Source organism: Thunnus maccoyii, chromosome 14 (assembly GCF_910596095.1).
Source record: "Thunnus maccoyii chromosome 14, fThuMac1.1, whole genome shotgun sequence".
NCBI classification, from domain to species: domain Eukaryota; kingdom Metazoa; phylum Chordata; class Actinopteri; order Scombriformes; family Scombridae; genus Thunnus; species Thunnus maccoyii.
In genome coordinates this window covers 7,408,040-7,428,261 of record NC_056546.1, presented here as the reverse complement: position 1 = coordinate 7,428,261, position 20,222 = coordinate 7,408,040, and the positions used below count along the sequence as shown (strand labels likewise).

At 39.7% G+C, this 20,222-nt stretch overlaps 2 protein-coding genes across 5 annotated transcripts in view; one reads left to right on the top strand and one right to left on the bottom strand.

Annotated features, from left to right (window-relative positions):
• Positions 1-592: 592 nt before the first annotated feature.
• On the bottom strand, positions 593-7,422 carry mdh1ab (malate dehydrogenase 1Ab, NAD (soluble)). The gene is made up of 10 exons (XM_042433103.1): positions 7,331-7,422; positions 6,967-7,130; positions 6,330-6,428; positions 5,766-5,862; positions 3,422-3,597; positions 2,790-2,912; positions 2,483-2,659; positions 1,890-2,003; positions 1,321-1,410; positions 593-1,190 (listed from the first exon to the last, which is right to left on the bottom strand). Exons 2-10 carry the CDS (start codon positions 6,967-6,969, stop codon positions 1,068-1,070), a joined length of 1,002 nt encoding a protein of 333 aa, XP_042289037.1. The 5' UTR covers positions 6,970-7,130; positions 7,331-7,422; the 3' UTR covers positions 593-1,067.
• The window catches only part of LOC121911534 (WD repeat containing planar cell polarity effector), an 81,958-nt gene continuing 69,064 nt past the window's right edge, over positions 7,329-20,222 (top strand). For 2 of the 4 annotated variants that reach the window (XM_042433099.1, XM_042433102.1), the window contains exon 1: positions 7,696-7,773. The gene's annotated coding sequence lies outside the window, so the exon portion shown is untranslated. Of the gene's footprint in view, positions 7,399-7,695; positions 7,774-20,222 lie in introns of those variants that run through there. The other 2 variants (XM_042433101.1, XM_042433100.1) reach the window with 2 other exon arrangements.

Sequence of the window (20,222 nt, the reverse complement as noted above, 5' to 3'; positions counted from 1 at the left end):
CAAAAAATGTCTTGCCAATGATGTTTGGCCATCACTGTGCAGAGTTTTTGACACTAGAAGGCTGTCTTCAAAGGTCATCTAGCTAAAGAGAAAGTTTCTCTGTGCTCACCAAAAATCACAGTTTAAGAATTTTTACTTATGAGCATGATTTGACATCACAAGCAGTTTGGAAGCCTACATTGCAAACTACATTGAACCTATTCGTTTTGTCATCCTACAGGCAAATGAATAGGTATGTTCCACTTGGAAAACACAAAGCAAAAGCAAAATCATCAAAAAAACAAAACAAAAACAAACAAACTACATTGTTTAATCTTTGTATTGTTTCAGCTTTAATAGTTATTGATTCCAGTGTTTGAGAACTTAGTGCATCACTGACTATATGTAACAACCATCCATTGACTTATCCCCAGAGAAAAATGATCAGAAAATACCTGGTAACAACTTTGATGGACTTAAAGTGAAGTTATACTTGTGCGTCATGGTGTAAAATAGCCTCAACACAGCGGTGTCTGTAGTCTACTGAAAAAAAGAGACTAATGCTGTGCAATCATTTATAGCCAAGGTGAACCTGTTTACATTCTTTTTAAAAAAAATTGTGATAGACAGGAGTGATCAGAGCAAGCAGAAAGTTTGCAGTAGAAATGGCTTTGCTAGATGACAGAATATATCTGGTGTTACTGAAAAGGAGAGGATTATTGATCATTTCTTCCACTTGCTTAATGTTGCCTTCTCTATCAACAGTCTCCTCTGGCATCGGACACTTGTTGGAGAAAACACAAGCAACCCAAACTAGCAGATCATCATTCTTGCGGTCACCATTCAGTTTTTGAAAAGGTGCACGTTAGCGTAGCTAAAGCTACGGTGGCTTTATGTGCACACGCACAAGTATAAATCCAACTTTACACTCATAAACATGAACTCACTCACTCTCTGTCACACACAAACACACACTCACACATACACACACACAGTAATGTAGGGGTTGGTGGAGTGCTTTATCACAGGCGTGAGTCTGGAGTTTTGGGGTTATCTATGCGCCGGTCGGGTGGCCCTGTAGGGTTTAGTCATACTGCCAGGAAAGCCACAGCTGTGTCTCTCTCCTCTATCAGCTCTGTGGCTGTGGCGTCCATCTTGGATCGGGAAAAGTCGTTGATGGCCAGGCCATCCACAATCTTCCAGGTCTTGTTCTGATGAAAGAAGATACTCTCATAAGTTTTGTATTTTCAACTGATATCATTGTGTCTTTATTTACCAGATAAATTCAAAAACATACAGTAGGCTGCTAAAGAAGTGAACATAAAGTTAGATCATTCTCACCTTGATCTGGACAGGGAATGAGTAGATGAGGTCTTCTGGGACTCCATAGGCGTTGCCAGAGGAGTAAACACCCATGGAGGTGAACTCACCCTAAACATAGTGGAGAAACTGGTTAAAACTGCATTTGAAATACAATGTTGCTCATACCAGAAAGAGTATCTCATCATCACTAAAGTTAAAATGGTTATCATTTAAGAGAAAACTAAACTTCAACACTAAAATATTACATTTCACAGAGCCATATGCAGCCTCTCCCAGTGTCAGATACATAAAAGTTTGTGTAGATTTATGGAAAACTCAAAAAACACAGAAATATCCCAACATACTCTTTTTGTCAGATTTACATGCATGAAGCTGTGCATATGCATGTTTCTGTTTTATAAATCTCAATCATCACACCCCTTAACTTTTTGTATTGTAGTAATACCCCTGTCTGCTCCACCAGTCTTCAATGGACAGCAAAGAACAATCATTAGGTGTGTGGACAAAGTAATAGCCACTTCTTTCTTGAATGCAACAGGCAGACATTCCCACATCATAACTTAAGTATAAATAAATATATGGTTTACCTCAGCGGTGCCTGACCAGATGTCTCTCATGTGGTCACAGATGGCCTTGGCTGCAGACATGGCGCTGGACAGCTTCCTGGCCTTGATGACTGCAGCACCTCTCTGCTGCACTGTCTGCAATACAGCAACATGGACCATTAAAAATGATGTCCAAGCAAAGATTAGTAGTGAATGGAAATGTGAGCAGAAGCACTAAGCGTTTAGATTACAGGGTCAGTTACCCCTGGTGGTAGTGAGTCATGCACCTAGTTTTGGTTTTATTTGTCAAAGCATAAAAAAAAAAAATTAACTGCATTTTTTTGGTTATGTGTAAATCTTCAGTTTATCATGATTTTGTGTAATCAATATTTGAGTAGTTGCTAAACAGCTCAGGTCTTATGTGATTAAGGAACTTCATCTCAATTGCTACTCCTGTCAAGTATACTGCCATCATCTAACCATTTGATTTAAAAAATGTCTATCAAGAAACTTCAATTAAATTATGAAAATATTTTTGTATTATGTGCAACTTCATGTATTATGGCTTTACAGGAACGTTGTAAAAATGCAAAATGTATATCAGTCCAATAGAAAACCGTAAATCTTTAACTCACAGCGATGAACTCTCCTTTGAGCCAGGCATCATCCTTCACTGCTTCGAAGCAGGCGAGCTCACTGCCAGACAACTTGACCATGCAGTGGTGCACATCTGGGTACTGAGTGGATGAGTGATTGCCCCAAATGATCACATTCTTCACCTGGGTGGCAGGAACGCCGCAGCGCATCGCCACCTATAGGACCGCCACAAAGAAGGTTTCATAATCAGCTCTGACAGAGAACTGGAAGGCTGACAATATGGAAGCTAAAAGTCTATGAGTCTAGTTTTTAAAATGTGCAGAAAGGTTCCCAAGGAATACAAACCTGAGAGCGAGCCCTGTTGTGGTCCAGACGGGTGAGGCAGGAGAAGTTCTCTTTGGGGATGGAGGGAGCGGACTTGGCTGCAATCAGACAGTTGGTGTTGGCAGGGTTTCCCACGACCAGAACCTGAAAACACATGCACATATTTTAAAATAAGACCTGAGTGACGCATCTGATCAAACATATTATTGTAACTGATTAATAACTGCTCGCTAATAGGCCTTGGTGCTTTCTTAGGATAGATTCCCTTCATTTAAAAAGCACAACATGTTGCTATAAGTTTTAGATTTTATTTTTACCAGAGGGGAGCCAGACTCTTGTTACAAAAGCAAACTTGTATTATGCTTAATTTCACAAAAGGACCACAAAATGATGGTTAAGCATTAGAAAATGAGCTTGTACTTTGTTTATTATGTTGCCATGTGTGCAAACATAATCTAATGAACAATCTAGCAAAAGCACAGTAGCAACAAAAAGTATGTGGAACATTTTGTACACCCTCGCAAACAATGTAACATGAGCAACTTTGTACAGTTTTGTTCCAGAGCCTTCGACACGAGAAAAGGAGGGGAGTGGACGGATGAGGAAATGAGCATGTTAGTGCAGGTTTATAAGCTGAACTCCTGTGTCGTTACCTTAACGGTCTTCTTGGCGTACTTCTCCAGGGCAGCTCCCTGGCTCTTGAAGATGGCCACATTGGCTTTGAGCAGGTCCTTCCTCTCCATGCCATCCTTCCTGGGCATGGAGCCCACCAAGATGGCTGCATCCAGGTCCTTGAAAGCCACCTCCTCCTTGTCAGTGGGAACAACATCTGTGAAAGGGATTGAATTACGGATTCTGTTTGAACATGTTTACATACTGTATGGTTCCTTGATTTTACATTAAAAACACTCAACAGATTCATGTCACCATTTACATTTTTGTTTTGCTGTAGGAGAGCTATTTTACTGACTTTTGACATGATTTTTTTTGTTCTTCAAGGTGTTTATTTGTCAAATGAAAAGATAAATATACTAATTTTCCAGGAACAAAAAAAACATTCTGCACAATTCCTTAATGATCCTTTGTGTAACTGGTGAGCTCACTCCATCCACTGTTGGAGTTCCTAATAAAAGTTAAGTGTAAAATGAACTTGTTCGTACACCCTCTAAAACAAGGACAAGGACAACCAAAGAACGTGAAATTCACTGCTTACCATTGCTGTCCATGCTGTGCTTCTCACAATTCATCACTATAACAATTCCCATCTTTCATTGTTTGAAGCCAAAATTCATGCAAAGTTTTTCCATTCTTTAGAAACCGAACATGCATACAATTTTGAGAAAAGCACAATGTACATGTGTGCATGTGCGACTAGTATTGTACTATATGACTAGGCCCATCTCAGTGCATGACGCGTTTTCTTTGCAGCACAGTTGGTTAATACAGGGGCCTCTCACAGCCCTGTCCCAACAAAGCAAAGGACAACACCATTTCAAAGGAAAAATTCCAGGTCACAATGGAGACGGCACATAATGGTGCCTCACGACTGATGTCATGACAGCGGTAACAGTGATGAGACCAAAAAACCTATTGGAAACAAGGGCCCATATTTCTCAATTATCTCAGAGAGAAATTATTTTTAACTGTCCAAGAATTCTTACAATGACGCATATTTGGTCCTAAAAGCATTTAATCAAACTTCCAAACCAAGGGAAATTTATAACACCACCAAGATTTAGGAGAGCTGCACGGCTGGCCTAAGCTCTTAGTAGCTCCCAGTAAGTGGTGAAAGATATTCTGACAGGTGTACAAATTATAAATGACAACAACCTTTTTCAATGATATTGATTGATTCAGGTCTTGTGGCTGATTTTGTCTGGATTAACTGCTCCATCTAAAAAAAATTGTGCCTGCTTTGCAGAAACAACTTCTTAAAATTTACACTTAACTGAAAACAAGAAGAAACATCTGCAACATTTATTATTTGGGATGTAGCAACTATGATTGCATTTGTCCATCCAATACTGTGCATTTCAATAATTTCCTTGATGAATAAATGAATAAATACGTGTATTGACTAAGGATTGATTAAAGTGATTTTGATATGCTAAATAAATACAGACCCTGGCTCCCTCCATTGAAGGTGTGTGTGCACTTGAGAGCGACGAGCAGAGAATTAAACTAAAACAGATTCATTCCTCCTTGGGCCAAAAAAATGCAGGAATGCTTTGCATTCAAGAATGTAAAGCACTTTCAATAAAATTGTCCACAAATCTTAACCCCAGCATCTCCTTCTAATTACCATTAATTTAGATTCTCCAAAAAGCAGGAAACTATGCAGAGGCCAACGGTCCATGTGAAACATGCTGGCATGATGATGGGACATGCTTAAGCCCCCTTCCCCCCACTACACAATGAGCTGTGGAACTGAAAGGCCAGAGCTATGTTTACTGGGAATGGGAATAATAGGATAACTCGTAATACTATTAGTAGTAATAGTAGTAGTAGTAGTAAGAGTGTTTCGTGACTTGCTGTCCACAAAAATAACAGTATCAAAAGCAAGACAATCATCCACAGTACAGTCATATTTGTGGTAATGAACAGGAAATCATAATCCTAGAGCAGCAATATAATTTAGTAAAAATCAGGAGGCAATTATGTGCTATTTTTTTCTAATCACTGTTACACTGCATTATGAATCAATTTTAGTACCACAGCATGTACACGTGTGCTCTCATTACAATGGAAAAAAACTATAATCTGGCAAAAGGCAGAACTTCTAGAAAGCACCTGTTTTAAAGAAATTAAATCTTTTCAATCTTTGTTAATTCAGTTGAACTTAAAGTAGCTTCTACAAGACCTGCTAAAGTAAAATCAATAGTCTGCATGTTTAAGGAAACTGATATCTGATGCCAGTATATCAATACATACAGTATGAGACAATGTATTATGGTAGTTTCACGGTGTACATGTTTTGTCCCTCCCTTAAATAGTTACCTCTCAGAAGTGGGAGGGCACAGTCCTGCAGCTCCATGACAACACCTTCCAGGACTGGCAACATGGGTGTAATGTCCAAAAGGAGCAGGGTGATTGGCTGGCAGAAGGAGGAGGGAAGGAGGCAGACAGTGGGATGAATGGTATGAGATAAATGTGACTCAAAACATGCTGAACTAAAATGACATGTCAGTGGGAGACTTAGTTGTCTCTGGAACACAGTGCGAAGGCCTAAGCCATGTGCGCATGCCAAATGGATCAAGTGGTTTTAAAGTTGGCCTAAGACACTTGGCACAGGATCCATTTCATTGACTTCAAGGACATCCTGGCTTGTCCCAGGGCGCGTGGACAAGCAGGTGCAATCTGCTTAATTCCCACAGGCACAACATCTGTTCAATGTCACCCCCCCCCCCCCCCCCCAGACATGACCTGACCACCTTGTGATATTCACAGCCATTTTCTGGGGGCTGTTTGTATCCAATGAATGTCTTGTGACACTGCCCTTACACTGCCAAATGAGATAAGATATTGAGTGTGTTACGCGAGCAATACAAAGCCCTTCTTTACCTGATCTTTGCCAAAGACATCTCCCTTGGCAATGCTGAACAACAGGGAATAGGCAATCTGCCCAGCAGCGCCGGTCACCAGAACTCTAATAGGCTCAGCCTGCAAAGACACAAGGTTAACACTGATGTTAGTACTATGAGCATTGATTTCACTATGAGGACAGGTATGAAAGTGACAGTTCAATTGTCCAAAGCACGTGGGCTGTCCATTCTTGTCTACAGGATTAACTAAAGCAAGAGGGGTCAGTTCAAAAATAGACACGGATGTAGTCTCTTGCATACAGGACTCACTATTACATAACAAAACCTGTTCATACTTACGTTATCAAGTTCATCGCCATCTTTACCATTCACTCAACACAATTCAATCAAACCCTCAGATTATCAAACTAACTAAGAAGCTAGCGTTAAAAGGGAGCACTGTGTGTCACTATGACTGAATTTTCCAATATAATCAACTCCTGTGGTTGGTTTCATCATTCGGCGAGCCAGAGTACGAGTACCGTTAAAATTAAGTTGCAGAGCGAACTTTGACGAACTTTGCAAAACTTTGTAAACTGTCAGATAGTCTCGTTCTACTTTCATTACTGAGAGCATAAATAACACATTTATCCCGTATATTTCCTAAATGTACTCACCATGTTCACAAGGACAGGGTGGACTGCTCTCTTTCTCTCTCCCACTTCTAGCTCAACCCGGAGGTCACTCGTATTTAAGTCCTCAGTTAATCACGACACTTGTAACGGTCAGACGGCAGATGGAGAGTCCCGGTAATTGTAGTTTTCGTAGTGATTGTAGTCCTCTGTCAAAAAAGTAAACTATTCTCAACAAGTTACACAGCACATATTTGATAGATAGTAAAACATTGCTATCGGCGACACTACTATTAGCTTAGCAGTATACATAGGCTTCTAACGTTACAAGATATTGCTGTCTAATGAGCTAACGTTAGCCGGTTGACATAGCTGGTTAGCAGGTTAGCATAGCCTTTAAATAAAGTACCGCTTGTAGTTGCTTAGCGACCTGAATCCAGCGGCAGCAGAGAGCACCTAGCATCGTGAGGATTGCTTGTGAGTTACTTTAGCTTAGCTACTCGTTAGAGATACAGACAGAAGACCAACATATGTAATATATGAACAGCGACTAATGGCGTTAACATAAGTTATAGAAGTGGCATGAAATTGGTTAAATATAAATGTTTTCCGTTTAAAAGTAGGTTGTTAAGTTTGGAAAATGCTAACAACCAGCAGCGAACGGTGACTAACGGCGTTCACGTGTTATCTTAATTAAACGGGATTGTTTAAGTGAAGCGTTAAATGTTTACAATGAAAAGCATGTGTTAAGTTTGGTTGTTGACGATAACGTTAAGTTTGAAAACCACTGAAGATGTGCAGCCTGTGAAAGAGCAGCAGACCTCTGCAACCCCCGTCACTGAGATAATCAAGGTAAGTAAACACATGATTAACGTCACCTGTCAAAGCTTTTTTCCTCTATGTCTTTCTCCCCCCTCCAACTGTGTGTGTGTCTGTGTGTCTAATGTCAAGTATTGAGAATGCAAGATTGTGTGGAGGAAGTTTAACATTTAAATGACTCTTGCTTGAACTTTTCTGTGTTTGACTGTCAAAGTGATAACCTTTTAATAGGTCAAACAAATATCATCCAGAGACATTGGGTCTTAAGAATAATAAGGACTGACATTATGAAGTATTTTAAATTCCCCTCACTATTAAAAGACTTTCAATATTATGTTTTCATTTTTCCATTACTGTTAAATTGATCTTTTGCTTAACCTGGAGATGTAATTAAATCACAGCATGCATCACAACATCTTTTTGCACATCAAGATTTTGTTGTTGTTAACAAAGCAGTCTCTTCATCTTTAGTCCTTCAGTGACGGAGGCGCAAAGTGTTCCTTTCTACTATCTTGTTTTGGGTTGAGGGGACCCCTAGAGGCCCAGTGTTAGGTGAGCGTGGCCATCAATATTTCATGGCCTCATTACAGGCTCATTACATGACTTGAACAAAAAGCACAGGGGATGGTGTTACACCTAGCAGCCATCAAGCTTTAGTGTCACTGTAGATTAGCTTGGCTGGATGTCTGCAGGGTTAAACCACTGTGCCAAATGATATTAACTTTTGAAACTGATTTCTTAAGCCTATACTCTTTGTTTACAAATGATATTTGTGGTTATTTGTAGACAGCAAGGCTGTATAGTCAGATGGACTGCTCAATATTGCTATACAGTAATTGCAGTTAGACTTGGAAGATATGTTGTATGCCGATATAACATCATTTGAGTGTCATGTGAGTCTTGATATCACTTACAGTTGGATTTTGATTATTACATTATGATCGAATTTAAATGTGTCTTATGCAGGTATCAAAGGCTGCATCACAATTTAGTGCTGAGATGAACAAGTTCAGTGACTTCCTGAATTTGTTTCACTTTTCTGGCGTAATGAAATGAACACTTAATTCCTCTATCTCCTAAGCCATTGCCCACATTTTTAAATCAAACAACCCACCTATAGTTTGGATAAAAGATTTGTATGAAATATTCAAGATTACATTATTGTCATTTCTTAGTACTTGCATACATTGAAATGAAATTCTGTTTCTCCCAAACCAAAAACAGTGCACCTGTAGAATAAACAATTTAAACAAACTTAACTACTAAAAATATAAGATTCCTAAAAATATATTCAGAAAGTTTCAGAAACATAAGTAAAGGAATTATATAAATACACACAAGTACGCAAAAGTATAAAAGTCTTAAAATGACAGCAAAGGTAATATGAGGTTGTGAATCAATAGTCATACCCTAAATGTTATTGTATAGTTTAGGGCCACAACTTAAGATTTTTTTTATTATCAGTTAATCTGCCGATTAATTTCATGTTTATATATATATATATATATATATATGACAGGGAAAAACAGCAAATCTTCACATTTAAGAGGCTGGAACTCTTGGTATTTTTGCTTAAAAAATGAGCGAAATGATGAATCAATGAGATAGTTGCCGATTAATTTATTGTAGCTGAACCACTGTTGGGATGGAATAAAACACATGCAGGTATTATTTAAAAGTACAAGTATGGGATTTCAGTCATGGAAACACATTTGCTGTGAGGAATGAATGAATGAATGGATGGGCAGGATATTAAAAGTCTTTTTACAGTTTAATTGATGGGCAGCTGAAGTCATTGATGCCATAACATTATCAGGAAGAACGAGGTAAGTGTCATGATATAATACTCATTCGTAGCTGGGCTCTTGTTCTACAGGTGCCTCTGACCTCTGATCTTTTTGCAGGATGGCTTACAACATTTCCCAATGTCAATCAGTACACCATCACTAACACAAATAAACTGCATATCCTTTACATCCCAGAGACATTTTAATGGCAAGGAAGGGGTTTGGTTAATTGTAAAGTTCTCAACTAAGGTTTGAAGACTCATAGAGAATGTTACATTTTCATGAAAATACGTCTTAGAAAACGTTGATTTTTTTTTCATTTTTTGCACTACAACAAAGTTTGATAGAAGGCAGTTTGATGGCACACCATTGTAGAGGAGATGTTTTTAAGCCTGATAGTGCTGCAACAATTAGTCAATTAATCAATTAGTGGATCAACAGAAAATTAATCTGCAACTATTTTGATAATCAAATAATTGTTTTTAGTCATTTTTGAATAAAAAATATTTGCTGATTTCAGCTTTTCATATGTGATGATTTAATGCTTTCTTTGTCATACACAACAGTAAACTGAATATCTTTGTGTTTGTGACTATTGGTCAAACAAAAAGAAATATGAAGACGACACCTTTTGACTCTAGAAAAACAAAGCAGACATTTCACACTATTTTCTGACATTTTGTAGACATAACTAACCGATTAATCGAGAAAATAATTGACAGATGAATCGGTGATGAAAATAATCATTAGTTGAAGCCCTGAAGCCTGATAAGTTAATAATTTGAATCAGTGACAGTGCAGTGGTGCTAACGCTAAAACGTTAAAAGACAACGCTAGAGTGGTCAGATTCAGATCTGTTATTTGCGTCTCTCAGTCTCTACCTTGTGAACGGTAACATTCTCATGTCATACTAAAATTTTCCCTCTTTGTCAAACCATCCCACTGTTCTGTCTCTAAAACTAAAAGCACAAAATGAACCCAAGCCATCCACAAATTCTCCATCCAGAGCCCAACACTGGCCTTGCTTTTCGTGTCTCCATCTGCCAGTGACAGGGCCCTGACACGGACGCTTCCCTTCTCAAAAGGCTCTGTGTGTGATAGCCTGATTCAGAGCTGTTTGAAGCAGCTGCCACAGCCTGGCAGTGCTCCTCTCAGCTCCCGTTACATTTTTTTACCCCTCTGTGTGGCATGTGCTTGTGTCTGTCATGGGTGTCAGTGTGGGACAAACAGGTGTTCACAGCTGTCCGTTAGCTGGCACAGCACTGTGTGATTCGGTCACACTGTGGATATGTTACATTTGTCGCAAAGGCCTTTAAATATGTCCTGGTCATGATCTACTTTTGTGTGTTTTGTTTCACAAGTGGTTGAAACTTTTTATCCACTGCCCAAAAAGGTGAAAAGGTTGGTATCCTCTAAACAATGGTTGTTTATAGCCAGGGGTCAGCTAGTAAAATGGTAATTTACGTAGTATCAGTTAAACATCACCTGTGTTTTGCACAAAGTTCCCATACTAATGAAATCCTGTTAAAATAACAGAGATTTAAATGTTTTCCAGGCCTGGAAAAGCTTTTTTAAAGATGCACTAATCAATATTCTAGTATGAACAATGGGTCAAATGTCATAGTGAGGAGCCCACAGATAAACATCACCCAACTCTGCAGTTCAGCTCAGCTTTACATAGTGTTTTAGCATTGTTTCGGTTTTAAGGCCTGCAAAGTCACTGTTTTGGTTCACTCTCACTGCTCTCATCAGCATTGTTTCCAGCAAGAATAGGCAGTTGTTTTTAGCCAAAAAAAACCTGAGACAAACCCAGTTTACACAACCTACGGACAGACAACAGAGAGACAAAGTTAGCTGGTGAAGACAGGAGCATTTTGTAACTAAAGAGCCAGATATTTTTCTCAGAAGTTGGTGGATGTCCAAAAACATGACTCTATGAGTGCTGATGTTGCTCAGTGTCTGCTGGATGTGTAAACGTTTCCAAACATATTAGCCATATCAACTTGATTAAGTGATTATATGTCAAAGTTATTTAATAGATGATAATAAAATTGTATTTTAAGTGAGGATCCATATGTTAGATATTCTACAGGAATAGTTTGGACAAATCAAAGAATTTAGTTGTGAGACTCACAAAACAAACTTCTCAGTTTATGTATTGATGGCTTTCACTGCTGGACTGCCATTTAGAAATTCTAATATCAAGTTTAAAGTTATGGAAAAGTTTTCATATCAAATTGCAAAATAAATGCAGGAAACCTTCAAAAGGTCAAACCAGAGGAGTTTTTTTTTTTCTTTTCTTTTTTTTCTTTCACAAAATGCAGAAACGATGCCACCTGTCAGAAGTGAGATATCAGGAATAGAAACATCTACGAGCGAGGGGAGATTAAAAGAGCACAGCGACCTTGAGGTTAATCTTTTGTTAAAGCCATTTTGATTGCATCACATTTTATTCTGTACTTCCTTATGATATTCAGGACCAGTTAAGTATTGATCATTCTTTGTACTTCCCTTTATGGCTGCCATGAGATTACAAGAACAGACAACTATAGTATAGGGCACTGAATCTATATATATATATATATATATATATATATATATATATATATATATATATATAGGCTATATACATATGTAGATTTTTTTCGTAGCTCACTGTACTTATGTCTTCTGTGTCATTGTACTTATGTTTAAGTGCTTTTACATGTTAGTAAATCTCTCTGAGTTGCCCATAAACCAATTAGTTACCAAGATAAATTCTGTGTACTTACTGTATTTCATGATTAAAGTGATTGTGCCTCTTATCATTGTGCACAAATTGGAAAAAGCCTATTAACATAAACATGTATAAGCTATTCCTTAATTACACAGATACCCCCTATGAACCAAAGCATTACTGTAGTACACTTGCAGTGTACATAGCTGTATTTCCATTTCTGTTGATTTAGGCTCATCTGCATTTCATTTCAGTGTCACAATTTTAATTTTATTCGAATGCTTTTGCTGAGAGAAATGAAGAATAATCGACGGTGCCGGTGTATTTCTGTTGCGTGAATGCATATCTTCTGAAGGCACCAGTTGTGATCCTAGAAATTATGTCCCATTTTTGTTGACATTTAGCAATACTGAGGTATCTGATATTTAAATGTGTCAATATCTCCCTGTCCTATTTTTCCCAGTACTTCAGTTCAAGCTGCATAAATTGGAGGTCATTCATGTAAAAAGGTCAAACTGTGCTTTATCTCTTTATTGTATCCGGTTAACAGTTGAATTCAGTTAAAGACTTTCTCTGTCAGACCATTGTTTATCTACGAGATATTCATTAGTCTTTGCATCAGGTACAGCTATGAATGTACATTTCCATCAAAATCTCCAGAAATCCCCTTAAATTTGCATAAAAAAGGGGTTGTAACAGTTATAACTTTACATAAGTGCACATTTAAAAGAGTCTGCTGTTGATGTAACTGTTATTTGAGGTAGATTCCAATGTTTATTTTCTTCTCTGGCAGTCTCCCCAGTCAGGTTGACATGAGGGGATTAGACCTACTTTGTCTTTGTAAAAAAGGAAATCAGAATGAAACCAAAAAAACAGCAGCGGCACACATGATAATATCTGGTGCCAGTTTGCCATGCCGGCCTGATCCTCTGTGTGTGTGTGTGCTGTGAAAACAATCGGCATTGTGGGTGTTTTGTCCCACCCACCAGGCGAAACCTGGAGCCCCACGGAAGCGATGGGAGTGGGGAAAGTTCACACGTGCACAAATCCTAAGCCGCACACTCACACATACGCATGCATACGCTTATACACGTGGAGTGTGTGCACGCTCAGAGCTCAGCAACGTCTGCTCGAATACTTCGCATATATGTGCACACATACAGAGTACATACACTGTCATGCGCTGAGCTGTGAAAATCTTGATAAGTGAATGATGGCGTGAAGAGCATCACGTCTCTCTCTCACTCTGTCTGTCTCCTCTGCTGAGCCTCCTCTCTGTCCTTGGTCCACTCCACCACCACCACCACCTCCTCTCTTGTTCCCCTCGTCATTTCACCTCCCTCATCTCCACCCTTTTCTGTCCTCTCCTTCTTTATCTCCTGGTATTCTGCTCCTCCACTTGTCCCCGCAGAGTGCACCTGAGTGACCCTGTTATGTTGGCAGCTGGGAGGCAGATAGCCAGCACACCCACCGGCCTCGGTATCGCCCTCTTATCTGCCTCGGTAGACCAAATAGCCCTCACAGTGTACCAGCAGACACAGTGAGATAGCAGGTTGCATTCACACGAACGCACACATAAACAACACACAAACACGGCAGATAATTACATCACCCATCACTGCTATCTCCCATCATAATCAACTTCTGTATCCCTGTTCCATCACTTTCTTTACTTTGTGGCGTATCTGTGTCTTAGCAGTGTCATGTTCCCGTCTTAGATTAGTTGATGAAGCTTTAGATCAGAAGAAGTAGATGGATTTTTGTCCCCTGTTTTACCTGCACTGTAATGCTGTGTTGTGTTGGGCCTGTCCGGTCATTTTACACTTATTTGCAATAACTGTTATAATACACTAGGTGTCAGTGTACGGCCATAGTGAAACATTCTTGGACGTCACTTTATTCAACGCTTGGAAACTGGTGTTGATGGATTTACAGTGAAGAATCTCCCAAAACACTTGTTGCTGCAGCGGTTGTCTTGTCTTCAAGAGCTGGGTTTGTGACTGAAAGGTCATTAGTTCAGATGATCTCACAGGCAAAATCTAGGAAATCTAGAAACACCCTTTTGCTGTGTTTTAACAAAACTATTAATGTTACAGTTCATACAGGACTAGGCTCATAAGCTTTTTTGCAAGACTTAACTGACTACCTCTAAATTGTCTTAAAACCTGAAGCACCTTTTCCTCTGATTAGTTAAAATCTCTGTAAATTAGCTTGCTCATGTCCTAAAAAATCTCACCCAAGGATCTAGTGGGAACATAACTGTAGTGTAACAATGCAAGCGGGCAAACTATATTTATATTGCACTTTTCAAAACAGAAGTTACAAATTATGGGAAGAAGAATACAAAAACCGAGATGGAAGAGACAGAGAAGACAATATATCAAACAAGGATAAATGAGTGTAACAATGAAGGTTGTTTGTACCGTTGAAAATCGTAGAGAAGAAATCACGTATAAACTTTAAAAGTCTTCTCATTGAACGTATTTCTGTGATGCTTAACGTGTCAGTAATCCAGTCAGGGGCATAGTTACCTGCAAACAATTTTCAAGCTCACTATTAACACAGTTTTTGTGAGAATTTGTGTGCTACTACTCATGGTGCTAAAAAAAACCAACCTGAAACTGTCATGTCATGTGAAAGCAGACTTTGCACAATATGTATAGCAGATACTGTATGTATAATAATCCACATACTTGCCCAGATAGTTAAATGATGTGGCCTTATTCATTGCCATTTAATCAATGTATGACTAGAGTTACACCTGATCACTCAACATGATGTATGATGTACCTTTGTAATTATTCTCTTTGAGTATTGAAAGATATTTTTTTCCAAGCCTCATTTTCTTTTTATGCTAAACACAGCACATCTTCCAAATAACCCTGGGCTTAAATATCATGAATCGGTTGCTTCCAAAAATATCGTACAGATCCATTTGAGCTGTTGTTATTGTGCGGCTTTGGCACATTTAGGACAAGGCCTGGAGGCGTACAAATGTGTCCAATCTGCCTTGATGTACCTATTACCTCTTTTGAGTTTCCCTCTCACTGTCTGTCTGTGATTGAAACCTGAGAAGGACTTTGTTTCAGGCCAAGTGTTGGCTTGATGTGGGGGGAAAAAAAAAAAAAGCAACCAAGCCTTCAATCAGAAAGAACGCAGACCTCTGCAAACACTCCAAGTAACTTCTTGGCACTGATGCAGAACTATTCAATTAAATCTCATAATATACACACACTGAACCGTCCTCGGAGGTGTGTTTCTTCTTCTGAGCGAGCCTCAACTCACACTCTGCCACTCTCTCTCTCCTTCTTTCTCCCCCGAGGTGTTTGCATAGGGAAATGGTCCGTGAAATGGGTTTGATGGAATCAAACTCCATATTAAGACAAATACATATTTCATAGCAGTTGATGGACTGATTGATGGGGCTGTGTCTTCATTTCCTCTGCGTGTCACCGCCGAAGAAGATCTTTATCAGAAACACTAATATGAAGGATCATGGCTTGGCTTGTTTCAGAGAGGGGTGAGGAGTTGATGTGTTCACTTGTGTGTTTTTTTCTGTGTGAGAAATGTGTTTGTGTTCCTGCCGCACCTGCTCTCTCGATAGTGCCCACAAGGGGGCACCAAACTGCTACATGTTGCCATTCTGCATCTGTCCTAACCATTCCCTCAGCTGTGGACAGCGACAAACACACTTTAAAAAAAAAACTCACTGAAGGATGACCAGAAATGCTGCAGCAACAGTGTCCTGGATCCACAGCCAGTTGATGTGCCGAGAGCGGAAGGTGGTTCACATTTTTATCAATGCAACTGTTGTTTTAGCATAATAAGGCTGGCTGACAAACTACCCCTGACCCACCCCAACTAGTCCACTAGCATCCACCTTTCATTAACCTCAAAACCCAAATCCATCCAACTGGACCAGTGATGGCAACTCGCTGCCGACGCTGGCGGTCACACCCCTCTGCACAGCCATAATGGGCCGTGGCACAATTGGGGGCCACGTAACCGACAACATTCCGGGTCCTTCCAAGAGGCCGTTTGCCCGCAGGTTACCAGCAACACCGCTTGTCCCTGTTTGTCTGCACTCACTAAAAGGAAAGAATGTTTTCCCCCACAACATGGCTGTGTGGGGATTAAGGCCCATTCTGAGTGGCCCCGGGTCGTGCAGCAGATGTTAGCCAGGATAGCGCTCGTTGCCGTGCCGACAGTGAGCCGGCGGGATCGGCCCGCCCAGACGACGTTAAGCCTATGTACATGTATGGGACAGGAGAGGGGGTGAGTGAGGGGGTCTGTCTCACATTAAAGAGAATGGCGGTGGGAAATTTGTCACAGCGGTCACGCACTAATTCATCTACACTGTCTCAAATCGTCATCACACACACATAGAAAGCTCACATGGCTAAGATTGAGATGGTCTGACATCAGGGCAGGACGTATGTAAGAGTATCCGCTGGCTTGGTGAACAATATTGGTTTATTAATTTCTGATCAGTGTCATTCATTGACAGATTCAGACATGTAAACTGTGTTGGGTACATGCGCGCTGTAAAAACATTTCCTCGTGTGATCGGATCAGCTTCATTACGGTCTGCGATGCGTGACATTTACAAAAAAGCACATATAGGCTTTAAACCAACAGTACCTCCATAGTTGCACATCATCTGTCAAAATCACTTCCCCCTATGTGAGCAATAGCTTTTTACTCTCCCAGAAGATGTTTTAGTGTGATGTGTTGTTTTAACTGCTAAGCTCTCAAATGCTTGTCACACGGTGCCTCTAATGAAGACGACTAAATGTACAGATGGAATTATGGGTGAAAAAACAAAACTGTGAAATGTGAAATTGCCTGTTTGGACAGTTTTGCTATATTTTAAGTAGTGGCTTATAGTTTTTAAAAATGTATATAGTCAACAGACTTGATGATGACGTGATGTATAGTGAAAGTAAAATGGGCAGCATTATAAGAAACAATTGTAAGAAATCTGACTGTCACATCAACTAGACAGGAGATGTAACAAAATATTCTTCTCAGACTTGAGATTAATTATGTATGATTGACACTGTGTTACTACAGATATGCAATGATGGGTGACAATGTCTAAAAACAAAGGATGAGAGATGGGCTGGACAAAATCTTAAATAGGTCAGTTTTAAATTGTAATTTATAGCCACCGTTTTGCAGTTTTTCTTATTTCCTGCAGTCGACAGTAACCATTTACCTAAACGCTCTGAACTAAGTTTGAATTGTAGGCGTGGGGTAAGGTTTTGTGGCCATTTGATGTGAAAGATGAGCTTGTTCTCTTTAAGTCAGACAGGTCTAACTGCAGGGTGAATGTGTTTAACATGGGGCCCAGTGGAGGCCCCTGTGGTACTCGTAACCGTCAGGCTCAATGGAAAGAGGATACAGGGTCTGACAAGACATGACTTGACCCAGCGGTACAGGCAGAGGCCCGCTATTGTCCTGAATGAACAGCAGAAATCAGTTTTGTAGAATTTCCCCTTCTCTGTATGTCTGTGTGTGTGAGAGAGAGAGAGAGAGAGAGTGTAAGTCTTTTTTATGTGTGTGTCTGTCAAAGTGAAGTGAACATGGAACTTCTAAGGGGCAAACGAAGCACAACACTGACATAAGCAGTACGTCAGTGGACATTTGTGTGTGTGTGTGTGTGTGTGTGTGTGTGTGTGTGTGTGTGTGTGTGTGTGTGTGTGTGTCATGGGGTGCAGACCATATGACTGTTCTCTCTAAGGAAGAGCGTTGGGCAGAGCTGGACTGTTTTCATGCATGGCTGAGTGTTTGGGCTTTTTGACAGATGGAGAATAGCCAAATGTGTGTGTTTGTTTCTGTGCGCGATTGTTTTAGTTTGTGCTTCTATTCTGCTGATTTCAAACCTCAGCACCAGCTTGACTGACCCCTTTACTGCAGGCGACAAATAACCAGACTCCATCATGATAGGAAGAACTTTTTACCTTCTGACACTGTAGAGCTTCAGAGGCCAAACTTTACTTATGTTTTATTGCTTACTATGTCAACTCTTCAGAAGTTGGCAATCATTCTTGTTTTCTTTTTACAGTGTGTGTAGTGTTTTTAAGATATCTGTTAAGGCATTTGGTTTATGGAGAGAGGTGTGAACAAAGAGGAAATCAAATAGAAATTATTCTGGTTGAGTTGTTACAACAACCCACATGTCTATCACAGTCCTGTATCTTGGCAGTGACTTCAAGGAAGACATCAAACCATGATTGCTGGCTTATTGTGGAGAAACTATGTAAAAGTATGCCACCAAAATCCTTACAAATCAAAAATATGGAATCTGACAAAACACATCAGATCAAGGCCAGATCTTATGCACAATGTTAAGAGCATATGCTACCAATACTACTATAATTGTCGGTCAAGCCAAATGATCAAAAATTTTTTTTACAAAATCGAAAAAACTTTGATAACTTACACATAGAAGTTTTTAGACGATCAACGCAATACACTGTGGGTAAACAGAATTTCATCTGTGGTGCTCAAAGCACGTCTTTCCAGTTACTATGGATAATAACTGTTTTCATTGGAACTACTTTTTCCCACAGAAACGGAGAACATTAAACAGCTTTCATTGGGTCTAACCAGCTAACTGGCTTTCTAGCTAACAAGTGAAATCCAAAACTTGTTCCTAAACAGCAGCAAGAACAGATTTGTCCATCTTGTTTTAAAAAAACTTAAAGCTCCTGTTTTTGTTGTCTCATTTTGTATAAAGTGATCATACACGGTCCAAAATGGTAAACATGAACGCTCTATGCTCATTTTACACATCTTGGGAATTGATTTATAGGTATTCGGGCTTTCAAAATCCAACTACTAGTAACCTGCACCTTAAAGTGTCTTCTTTATCCAAACCGAATGAGTGTAAGAGGACGATTGGCTGGCACCAAGATGTTTAGTCAATAAGTCAATCAACAGAAAATAAATGTCAATTGTGAGAAGCCATTAGTTGTCATTTATCAAGTAAAACAATACATTTCCTCCCAAGGAATTGCATGTTTTTCTTCTTCTAATACCATTGTCAAAGTACCTTATGATGTTTGACTGTTGGTCAGACAAAGAAAATGATTTTAAGGTAGTTTCTGGTAATTTTAGATGAGGATTTGATTATGGCAATTGATTAATGAAAATCATTGTTAGCTGCTGTTGTACAAAAAGCAATCTAAACCTCACTGCCTTGACTAAAGACCAAAATATGTCTTTGACCCTACAGTGATGAAGTATGATAGACAACTGCCAGGTAAAGGAAATGAGAGCTGATAGTAGACGATGGAAAGGATTTTTATTTCTACTTCTAGACAGGAGCGCACTGCACCAGGGGGAGAGGGGAGATATGACACTGAGGTCACAGCAAAGAGAACAAACCTCTTGGTCCGAGTGCCATCGACGTCCAAACACTCTGTGCCATGTCAACCTGTCAGGGAGAGAGAGAGACAGAGGGAGGCACTGCCCGCTGAGAGGTGTCCGAGGTGTCATGGCCTCGTCTGGGAGGTGACAGACAGCATGTGTGTGAGTGTGTGACGGGGAAATAAGACCGCTGAGAAGTCTAGGGGACCTTCATCGTGACCTTTCGTTTTGTCAGGGTCCATCTCGCTCTGTGCATCTGACAACAACTTTAAAAGACCTTGTCTTCCTGAGTCCTTGACAGGTGTGTGTGTTTGTGTGTTTGTGTGTGTGTGTGCATATTTGGTGGCGTACACCAGTAGTGAAAAGCTTGAACTGAGCTGTATGTTTCTGTATGTGTGTGTGTGTGTGTGTTTACAGGACATTTCTGTCCTAGAATGTAAATTCTCTAGAAATGCAGACACATAATCCACCATAAAAGTAAACCGTAATTTCTGATAACAAGGCAGTCTGAGTCATGAGGTAATATAATAAAAAAGCCTTTAATATTACATGGCTGACAGCAGCATGTTAAAAGGAAAGAAGCCTTCATCAGGGTGTTGATGAAG

Excerpts from the sequence above, each read along its gene's own strand:
- mdh1ab (XM_042433103.1), bottom strand. Across the intron at positions 3,598-5,765 it reads TGCCCTCCCACTTCTGAGAG|ATGTTGTTCCCACTGACAAG; the intron begins GTAACTATTTAA and ends TCCCTTTCACAG. Across the intron at positions 1,191-1,320 it reads CATTCCCTGTCCAGATCAAG|AACAAGACCTGGAAGATTGT; the intron begins GTGAGAATGATC and ends TTCTTTCATCAG.